The sequence below is a fragment of the Gymnodraco acuticeps genome, unplaced genomic scaffold (genome assembly GCF_902827175.1).
Source record: "Gymnodraco acuticeps unplaced genomic scaffold, fGymAcu1.1, whole genome shotgun sequence".
Lineage (NCBI taxonomy): Eukaryota > Metazoa > Chordata > Actinopteri > Perciformes > Bathydraconidae > Gymnodraco > Gymnodraco acuticeps.
The window spans coordinates 823,526-835,150 of record NW_022989764.1 but is presented as its reverse complement, the minus strand read 5'-3'; the positions used below and the strand labels follow the sequence as shown (position 1 = coordinate 835,150).

At 42.4% G+C, this 11,625-nt stretch overlaps 1 protein-coding gene across 1 annotated transcript in view; it reads left to right on the top strand.

The window, feature by feature from the left end:
- Positions 1-1,960: 1,960 nt before the first annotated feature.
- LOC117546111 (IgGFc-binding protein-like) overlaps positions 1,961-11,625 on the top strand; it is a 40,117-nt gene continuing 30,452 nt past the window's right edge. The window contains exons 1-8 of the mRNA XM_034216213.1: positions 1,961-2,026; positions 5,596-6,227; positions 7,102-7,535; positions 7,872-8,035; positions 8,456-8,632; positions 9,101-9,326; positions 10,039-10,284; positions 10,914-11,015. Coding sequence (XP_034072104.1) covers positions 1,961-2,026; positions 5,596-6,227; positions 7,102-7,535; positions 7,872-8,035; positions 8,456-8,632; positions 9,101-9,326; positions 10,039-10,284; positions 10,914-11,015 — 2,047 coding nt within the window. The remainder of the gene's footprint in view (positions 2,027-5,595; positions 6,228-7,101; positions 7,536-7,871; positions 8,036-8,455; positions 8,633-9,100; positions 9,327-10,038; positions 10,285-10,913; positions 11,016-11,625) is intronic.

Below are 11,625 nucleotides of genomic sequence, written 5' to 3'. Positions count from 1 at the left end.
ATCCCAAACATGCTCAATGGGTGACATGTCCGGTGAGTATGCTGGCCATTGCAAGAACTGGGATGTTTCAGCTTCCAAGAATTGTGTACAGATCCTTGCAACATGGGGCCGTGCATTATCATGCTGCAACATGAGGTGATGGTCGTGGATGAATGGCACAACAATGGGCCTCAGGATCTCGTCACGGTATCTCTGTGCATTCACAATGCCATCAATAAAATGCACCTGTGTTCGTCGTCCATAACATACGCCCTGCCCATACCATAACCCCACCCACCACCATGGGCCACTCGATTCACAACATTGACATCAGAAAAACCGCTCACCCACACAACGCCACACACGCTGTCCTGCCCATCTGCCCTGAACAGTGAAAACCGGGATTCATCCGTGAAGAGAACACCTCTCCAATGTGCCAGACGCCATCGAATGTGAGCATTTGCCCACTCAAATCGGTTACGACGACGAACCGGAGTCAGGTCGAGACCCCGATGCGGACGACGAGTATGCAGATGAGCTTCCCTGAGACGGTTTCTGACAGTTTGTGCAGAAATTCTTTGGTTATGCAAACCGATTGTTGCAGCAGCTGTCTCCGACTGGCTGGTCTCAGACGATCTTGGAGGTGAACATGCTGGATGTGGAGGTCCTGGGCTGGTGTGGTTACACGTGGTCTGCGGTTGTGAGGGCCGGTTTGGATGTACTGCCAAATTCTCTGAAACGCCTTGGAGACGGCTTATGGTAGAGAAATGAACATTCAATTCACGGGCAACAGCTTCTGGTGGACATTCCCTGCTTGTCAGCATGCCAATTGCACGCTCCCTCAAAACTTGCGACATCTGTAGCATTGTGCTGTATGATAAAACTGAACATTTCAGAGTGGCCTTTTATTGTGGCCAGCCTAACCCCCTGATTCCACCGGAAGCGTCTGCGCTGCGGCTGCGCCACGCTGCGACTGCGCCGCGCTGCGACCTCCTCCTGCGTCATAACCCACCAGGCGCGTTTCAAAACGTTGCGGAAGCGGAGCGTCGTGTGTGCAGCCTCGCAGTTGTTGGGATGAACGTTCCACTTCCTGCCTGCGCGCGCTGCGCCGCGTCAAAAATAGGATTCATCCTATATTTTAGAAATTCCTTGCGGCGAGCAGCTTCTGGGACGCTTCGAGGCGCAGCGCGGCGCAGCGCGGCGCAACGCGGCGCAGCGGGTCTGGTGGAATAGCACCCATTGACTAGAGTGGCCGCGATCGCTAAAAACGCCTCAGCCGCAGCGCAGCGCAGACGCTCCTGGTGGGATTAGGGGGTAAGGCACACCTGTGCAATAATCATGCTGTCTAATCAGCATCTTGATATGCCACAACCTGTGAGGTGGGATGGATTATCTCGGCAAAGGAGAATGTGCTCACTATTCACAGATTTTTTCAGATTTGTGAACAATATTTGAGAGAAATGGTTATTTTGTGTATTTAGAATTTTTTTTAGATTTTTGAGTTCATCTCATGAAAAATGGGAGCAAAAACAAAAGTGTTGCGTTTATATTTTTGTTCAGTGTATCTGTCTGATACAGAAGCAATTATTTTGACTTTTGTGGATGCACCTTTTTAAACACAACTGGTCTGAAAATGTGTTAAATAGGGATTTTGATCTAATAGGATGTAGAATTTGTGGAATACATTTTTCCTGTGATAATGTAGGAAATCTTATTTCATGGGGACCTTACGTTGGAGTAAACAGACACACATGACATCATGGCTGGAACTAAATAAGAGCGATGAGGAGAACAGGGTGGGGAAGGATTAGTGTGACAGCATGGTAAAATGAAAGATAACATTACATCGTTGAGTGAGATTGCCAAACACCAAATCAGCCTTCCACCTTTCACATCAATGTTATTTTTTCACTAATTACATAACAAACGCAAACACGCCAAAATTCAATATGCCTTCATTCAACCAGATCCAACGGGCATCATGTCCTACACATATAAGTCTCTCCACCCTGCCTCCGTCCAAAGCACTCCTCCAGGTCAGCTACAGGTACAGTACCACCGCTCTGCTCACAACTGTGCTGTCAGGGAACTATTATAGGGGGATTACATTTATATGATTGGGTTTGGCTTATTTACATTCTTTTAGTTTTGTGAAGTGCAGACCATTTCTGAGCCTATCTGTGAGGTGTAGCAGGATAGTTTCCAGAAGCTGGGACTGAAGGGAATGATTTAAGGTCAATCACTATTTATATTATTTAGTTAAAGTTCGCTACATTTGTCTCAAAAGTATAGCAAAGATGTACTTTTTGGATTACCTATTGATACAAAAAATGTTGGTAATGCAATTAGCATTACATTCAAAATCTGGGTATTTCTTATCCTTTTTTTATCTTTCAATTTGTGGAATTTGAGGATTGCCTGGTTTCTGGAGCTTGCATGCTATCAACTTTGCAGTACCTATACCACTGAGGACTGGATACTGTTTCTGCACCATCAATTAATACGATGTCATGCATTCATTCTGTAATGGCCTATGCCATGTAGCTAACGGTCATTTACGAGATCACTTTTATGATTGCTTGCAGTGGCATCCATATTTGAAACTTTAAGTATGTTTACATGGTCTTAGACGTGTAGGCTTCCTCAGTTAGTGCAATTCGTTTCCTGTCTGATACTGCTGATACTTAACATTATTAGTGTAAAAATAATAAGCACTACAACTGTCTTAAGTCAATTGGTGTTACTCTCAACAGTATAGCTACTTGTATAACCATAGCCTACAGCTATAGACACTATTACTAATTAGTGCTTGTACTGGCTGCCCCCCCTTAATTACACACTAAAGGCAATTTAATGAGTGACAAGGTAACAACAATGTCACAATAATCCAGGGTCAATATATACAGTATATATTAGCCTACAGTCATATATCAATAAACCCTGTTCACTGGGGTAAGGGGCAGTTTGACTAAGCCTTTGTAGATGGAGAGGTTGCCCCACCATGTGACCTGGCACACAGACACATTCAAAGCCTGAAGTTGATAAAGGCCATTGATGCTCCTTTATTTACTAGTAATCATCACTCTCACTCCAATCAGATGGCCATTTGTGTGTTCTGGAATATCACAGACAGCTCATTAATTAATATATATAATTGTTTTCCTTTAAGTTAACATGATGCATAGTTGTACACTGAGGAGGCAACATAGGCTAATGCAGACATAGGCTTTTACCTGGCCAGATATCTGTTGATAATATTATGAGTTAAAAATTGAGACATTGTGACACGGCTGCTGAGGGCTCTGTGTTTCATGCTCCCTCCTGACCGACATATCCTTCATCAAAAAGCAGAATATGAAGTAGACCGAGCATCTGATATCAGTACCGAGTGGTGTTACTGCAGCAGCAAGATCTAATGGACACTGAAGCAGTGGCTGTGTGGCTGCAGAGCGTTAATGGACAGTTTGTTATTTAACCTCGAAACAAGCCACAATCCTGCGCGTGCACGCATGCTTGCGTCATACATGCTTCGCTCTGCTACTTAATCAAATAGCACCACACCCTGCTCTTATCTCTGTGGGCTGGGTGAGACTCCAGGACTGTTTGACAGTCCCAGTCTGTCCCTGCTCTACAATCACATTTGTTAATGCTTTTAAATTAATTTGCTTCTGTTAAATAAGTTTCTTTTGATAACCATTGTTTGTCTCTCATGTTTGTCATGGTCTAAGAGCCAGCTCTGTCCTGACACACCTCCTTTGGGCAGGCCTGGTCTGTCTGTGTAAACACTGTTTTTCCGCATAACTAGAGAGCTTTAATTATTCATGTACACAGCATCATATCCAGCTTATACTATTATATAAAGTGAATCAAGTGTGTCTGTGGGTACACACGCAGTGGGCTTACCCATCTCCACCTTTAGTAGATGTTAGTTAAAGGCAGTTTGCTCATGCCACAATGCAATACAAATGTTTACATCAGAGGATGAAAGAGGCAAAGAGAAAAGAGATTTGCAGAGGGAGGTAATAGTGGGGGTGGGGTTATCTCATATTGAGGTATGGGACCTACCTCAATGTATTCCTAACGTATGTCCTTAGAGATTATTGTATCTAAGGATTTACGTAAGTTATCTTTATAATGAGTGAAAGCTTCTTTGAACCACAGTGACAGAGGACAGAGTCAAGGCCTGGTCAAAGGCAAACATTAGATCTGTTCCACTCAATGCCACACTCAAGGCATTTTGCTGAGTGCGATGGACGTGCAAATGTCACAATAATCCAAGGTTCTATACACAGTATAGTAATATGATGATTAACCTTGGTTATTCAAAACTATTCCAAATAACCGTGAAAAATAAATTGGGTTGAAAACTACACATATTTTTAGGGGAAATTAAAGAAAGCTGCATTCTCACGATTTGTCACTGACCAGGTCTCCACTTTTATTTTTCATAATTAATATTTTCTTATTAACGTATTGGCCTACTTCATCATCTGAGAGTTAGAATTGGCAAATGTATGTTCATTGGATGTTAAATGTCTGTGGGGGGTGGGCGTAAATGCTTTTCCAGAATTGAGTGTGTGCTGCTATTGTCAAACACAGACAAGTGGCCGATGGAACTTGCCAATACGTGTTAGGAAGTGAAGCACAACACATGATGTTCAACACTTTATGTAGATGTATCCTGATTCCTTCTCTGGCATCATGTATATTGGTTTAAAATGCAACTCAACCCTTGTGTGTGTGTGTGTGTGTTGTGTGTGTGTGTGTGTGTGTGTGGTGTGTGTGTGTGTGGTGTGTGTGTGTGTGTGTGTGTGTGTGTGTGTGTGTGTGTGTGTGTGTGTGTGTGTGTGTGTGTGGTGTGTGTGTGTCTCTCTATCAGCCATGGACATCAGGGCCTCTCACAGTGTGTTTGGCTGTCTGTGCTGCACTCTTGGCAGGTAATATGAGCGCAGTATTAACACTGAGTACTAAGTCTTATTCTTTGTCGTGTTTTAAGTTATGTTAACTCTGCTCTCTCTTCCCCAGTGTGTCATGGTTGTTCTACAGGAAGGGAGTTCATCACCACATTTCTTCCTAATTTCCAGCATGGTTTTTGGACACGGCACACACTCCATTTGGTTTTGACTGCTCAGGACTCTGATGCCACTATTACCATAAAGGTGAGAATCAGAGGTGGGACATGCAACAGCCCAAAAAAGGATTGTTCCAAAATGCATAATGCCGCATTCTGGCACATATAAATATAACAATGACGTCAATTCCAATGTACAGTATTAAAGGCTAAAGCACAGAAGCACATCGTATTCACCAAAGAGAAATATGTGGTGTGTGTGTGTGTGTGTGTGTGTGTGTGTGTGTGTGTGTGGGTGTGTGTGTGTGTGTGTGGTGTGTGTGTGTGTGTGTATGTGTGTGTGTTCTTCTTCTTCTTGTTATTATTATTTTAAATAGGGAGAAATTGCACTGTATTTCAAGCTAAACTTGACTGTGTCTTCTGGTCAGTCCATCATTACTTTTTAGCTGTTTCACATTTCCATGAAAGACAACATCCAATCTGTTCTAATGCAATTTGTTAATCCTTAACACATCCCAGCATATAACATGACATAACATCTACAGGTGTCTTCACTGAAATTCTCCAGGAGGCTGCGCCTCTCTGCAGGTCAAAGCCAGTGGGTTTCTCTGCCATGTGGATCCGAGCTGCAGAAGCAATTTGTTAATGAAAACTCAGCGGTTCAAATCTCCTCCACTGCTGCGATCTCTGTGGTCTCCTTCAACCGCCGCTTCGCCTCAGGAGATGGCGCCGTGGTTTCCCCCACAGAGCAGCTAGGTACTGACTACTTCGTGTTCACACCCTCAGGAGGCTACCCGTGCAAGGACAAGCTTGTGGCTATTGTTAATGGCAAGAGCCAGAATAGGATCACCATCTTACCTGGTGCTGATGTGTCACTGAGAAATGGGTGGAAGTGGAAGCGTGGGGAGGCGATGACCATACAGCTGGCACCATACGCATCTTACCTTTTACGAGGTCGCACAACTTTGACGGGCACAAGGATCCAATCCCAGGAGCCTGTAGCGGTGTTAGCAGGCAACCAGTGTCTGTACATGGGTAAGCACTGTGAACACGTGTATGAGCAGCTGCCCCCGGTCCACAGCCTGGGTAAAGATTACATGGTGCCAATGACCGGCAGAAAGAAGACCACAAACCAGGCAGTGATAGTCGCTGTTGAAGACAACACTGAGTTGACTCTGTACTCAAGAAAACAGTTAAGTTCATTATGAATTCATTATAATATACTGTTGAAGCTACAGCCAAAGATGTCATGGTCTACCCGTGTGCTGGCAGGCCTATCCACCTATACATCCAACACACACATCCACATCCACTTCCATCCATCAAAATAACACATAATACTACACGGAAAAATATCATGTAATAATTACTTTTGGAAATATCAATTGACTCTAGTTTCATAATGGGCAAAGATAAGTTAATGCAATGCAACAGAAAACACAAACTATGCATATACGTAGATGAAAGATGCTGCGAATAAATTAAAATACTAGCAAAAGAAACACGTCGTCAAAACAGAACATATATATGACCTGAAAATACTGAAAACAAGCAGTAAAACACGGCATTCTGCACACCACAGATCTGTGGTACAAGTTTTCAGGCTGATTCAATACCGCCATATGCTGTAAGTGAACATTTGACTGGTACTTTTGGTAACCGTATCTCATAACTATAACTTCTGTCTTAGGATTCAACCCTCTTCTCGTTGTCATATTTATGAGAAAGGTTTTTAAGGTTATCCCTTGTCCCTGTTTGAGAAGACAGAGGCATCATTTTGATTTTTGATTTAGTTGCTACTATTTACTCCTTGGTTTTGGACAGTGCTACATATATCAATGTAAATGAGTATTCTTGATATATTATTATACATAATATGTAATAATATATATAGTTAGTCACTTACTTTAATGTTAGTCAAAACATTATTTGTCCTGTACTGTCATATTATAAGAGAATAATATGTTATATCTCAATTGTAAGTATTTATTGTAAATTAAAGTATCCGATGTGAACTACACTTCTATAACTAAGTTGTATGACTCCAACAGGAAGCTCGCAAAAGCTGGAGACGTCATCCTGCAAAAACTGATCTACAAAAGTCCACTGGTTGTCAAGAGCAACAAGAAAGTAATGGTGCTGCTTCTCAGCGACAACCGTCCATATGACCCTTTCCTGATAAAGCTGATCCCTACATACAAGCTGTCCACTGATTGGGCGGTGGAGACAGTGAGAGGGCTTCGGAATACTGTGTCCATTCTGTCAGAGAGGGAGGGGGCAGCCAGTGTGAAGGTGTGTTGGTCAGGAAGGTGCAGATCACCTCGGTGGAGTTGCCTCCTGACGGACAAGCACTGGGTGTGGTCCAATGTAGATGTGGGGCATCAGCAGAGCCATGTGAGCGTGGAGGGGGACGCCCTTATGGCGGTGTACGCCTATGGAGGGAAGTTCCTCCATTCATACGGCATTGCAGGAGTTTGTTCTGAAGGTACACACAGATTCCCTTACACACACACACACACACACACACACACACACACACACACACACACACACACACACACACACACACACACACACACACACACACACACACACACACACACACACACACACACACACACACACACACACACACTATTTCTACATGTATGCTGTACAATGCATAAGTATTTCTATTACAAGTCATATCACTTTATGTATGCCTGAAAGGGATGACATTGATGAGTTATAGTGCATATGTGACGAGTTAAACACATTAGGATGGCATGATTACATATTCTTCCATGTGTTTATGTTTATGATGTGTTTGTATTTTCTGTAGGTGTCACCCCTCCCACACCTCCACCGGACCCTTGTGAAAATGTGAAATGTCGAGTAAAGGAACGTTGTGTGAAAGGAGAATGTGTCCACGTTTCTACAGCAACCTGCCGTGCGGTCGGTGACCCCCACTACCGCACATTTGATGGCCGACGCTTTGACTTCCAGGTTGGAACATCTTGACCCCTCATCAGCAGCCATTCACTAAAGAGTTTCCTTCTATCATACTCTTGGTATATTCTGTTGACACACTGAACATAAACCAAGAACACAACTTCTATGAGAAATATTTGATTAAAATGAGCAGTAATCTTTGGTAGGAGCTTGGAATCCATTACTCGAGAAAGATAAATAATGTTCATGCATTCATATGATTGTGTGTATATCATTGAAAATGCCCATTTTGTTGTTGAGACTTCCTATGCATTTCCTACACATTATTATGACTATTTTCTGTAATCGCCAGCAGCAGTCAGTTATTCTGCGTGTCTGCTGGATAAGCCGGTGATATGATTCCAACTCACTGGGCCTGGGGGCTTTATAAGACGAAGTGTCCAAAAGTTAAGCAAACTTCATATTTTCTCTCAGGGTACCTGCACATACATTATGACAACAGTTGCAAAGAAGACGTCTGACCTCAGGGAATTCACTGTGACGACCAAGAATGACCACCGAGGTAACCGCCGAGTTTCATTTGTGAGGACTGTTGGAGTCACCGTTTACGAGCAAAACATCACCATCGGCCGACACAGGTCACAAGTGGAGGTAACACTTTGTGATCATCAAAGTTCAAATACAAGCATGCTGAGAGTACAATAGACTATAGAAAGACTTGTAGCAAGCCAGACCAATGTTGAATATTCATGCCAACCTATCTGTATTTAGATAGACATTTTTGGTCCCTCTAATACATTTATTTTCTTGGGACATTTCAGAAAACGAAAATCAAACAGCTCAAACATAATGCTTTTGTCAAAAAAGAACATGATTAATATAATAATATTTTGTATTAATGTATCACTTTATTTATTTGTTTGCTATTGCAAGAACACTTTTAGTTCTCTGTGTGATTGCTACAATGCTTAATTGCAGTTTGGTTCACAGTTCTCTCAGCTTTGACTTCACACAGCTTTCTCTTCACTGATCTTGTGTTGCAATGCATTTCCAGTTTGCACTATTGTTCATAAGCAGTGTTACAACTTGTTCTAAGTGTTGTTGTGTTATTACCTTCAGGTCAATGGAGAGTTACAGTACTTGCCTGTCAGTTTGTTGGGGGGTAAGGTCTCTGTGAAGCAGAGTGGAGCCTATGCTACCCTCACCACTGACTTTGGCCTGAATGTCAGATATGACTGGAACATGAGGCTGTACATCACAGTGCCCTCCTCCTACCACCAACTCCTGGGGGGCCTCTGTGGAAACTACAATGGAGACATGACAGATGACCTGCCTGAAGCAAAGGGTGAGGGTCCCTGTAGGAGGAGAGCTGCTTGGGTGGAGCCAGTAGTCCCCTGTGGTCTGAATGTAACTTCCAACATCCAACAGGGTGGTGCAGTGAAGACGGACAGCATTTTTGACAGGGGACCCAGAAGTTAGCTTTGCAAGGGGTCCCTTGACAAAAAGCATTGTTTTTGAGTTTAGAATATTGCAGAAATAAATATTTGTTTATGATACTTACACATGTTTTACAGCAGGATACTCTCCACACACAACTTGACTTATTCAGACACTGGTTGACTAACGTTTTTTAAGAAACGTAAAAGCTTCAACACACCCCAGTGATGGATTTCATGTCGTAGAACTCAATATGAAAACCACTTCTGCAGACCTTATTTCAGGCTTCTAACCCAATGCACGTTAAACAAATCATTAACTTTGAGACAAGGGAACCCAAAAGTGTTAAAAATGCTAACTCATATCCGGGTTTAGGACTCATTCCTGCACCAGTCTTAAGCGATTGGAATGACACTTTCTTCAGAAGACATTCCTGGCGGTAGATACATTATTGTATAAGTATCAAGTCAACCATTCTGTGTTGCATATGCAGAAACACTCACTAACAGGAATGTTAAGAATTACATTCGTGTTGTTATTTTCTCATAGAAGCCTTACCAACTTTTGTTTTGAGTCAGATAGGAAAGTCTCTGAAACTGCATTCCCTTTGTCTGTGGCAGACTCCAGTGTCCCTACTGTGCTGAAAATGATCCGGAAGTGGAAGGCCGAGGATTCAGATCGGTTCTGTGACGATAACTGCGCTGGTCGCTGTCCTCAGTGTTCAGAAAAGCAACAGGCCCACTTCCGTCTGCCCAGACTCTGTGGGGTCCTGACAGAGGCCAATGGATCTTTTTCAGCCTGCCACAAACAGGTGGACCCCTCTATGTACCTGGACAACTGTGTCTATGATGTCTGTGTCGATAAAGGTAAGCCGGTAATTGAGTATGTCCACAGTTTTAGGACAGAATACACAAAAACATTGTCATCATGAGTTATGCTGACATGAAAAGTGTAGATGTATGTATCGAAAACTTAGAAGTATATATTCCTTACTCATTATTGATGCATTTATGGGTTTATCACAGCTGGTAATGGTGGCACTCATTTGAATGACTTTTTATACTGCTTTTAGTTAGTATAGTGGCTGCCCCTGCTCCTAATACTACCATGGGTTAAACGCAAAAGTGACTAATTCCTTCTTAACATGTGTGTGATGATTACAAATCTATATGCATTCAATGCAAACAAATAGCCTATAGAGATACCTCTATTTGTTAAGCTTACATTCATACAGCACAACTTTAAAACTAAACACAAATAAAGACATTCTCACTGACAGCGAACCAACATGTTTCTGAACAGTTAAAGCATAAAAGACATGCCATCATTGATCTAAGCACACTGTTCTGTCCGTGTGTGTGTGTGTGTGTGTGTGTGTGTGTGTGTGTGCTGCAGCCTGTGTACCTAGACTGAGTCACACAGACTGCAGGACTCACTCGTCGTCTGTTTGTTGTGGTTCTTCTCTGTAAATAATAAAGGGTCTGTGTTTGTCTAGGTGCAAGATGGGTTCTCTGTGCTAACCTGAAGAGTTATGGAGATGCCTGTCAGTCAGAAGGAGTGAAAGTCAACCCTGAGTGGAGAATGGTTACCAAATGCTGTAAGTCACTTTTGAACACTGTCATCATTTTAGGTGCCAAACTTATCATAACCCACGCGGTCCTATCATCTGAATGCTATACGGTAAAGTTGTTATTATAAACTTCTAATTCTTATTACTAAAACGGGAATATACTAACCTAAGAATTCACTCGTGGAAATAATGAGAATTTGGGTGACTTTGCTTTCAGTTTTTCTGTGTTCAGTTCTGACTGGCTGGTAGGAACCCAGACATTGTAGAAAAACACGTAAAAGCTTCAATGATTCACCAATAGGATACTTACACACGTTGTATGTGTTAGAACAAGTATCTGAAGCTTGTATTAACCACCATTTAAGGCATCTAACCAAAAAGCACGTTCCAAAAACCATTGACTTTCAGACCGGGGAACCAGGAATCGCTCAAAAGCTAACTCCTTTCCAGGTTTAAGGACTCATTCCTGAACAAATGTGCAGTCACGTGTTGATCTGTTAGCTATGGAAATAAAACCTACAGGATGGAAACATAAATGTCTAATCCAATCATGAATGAACTATTCAAACCTTTTAAAACACATTCATATTGTTTAATAATTGTATGATGTTGTTTTGTTTTAGATTTAAGGGGAACA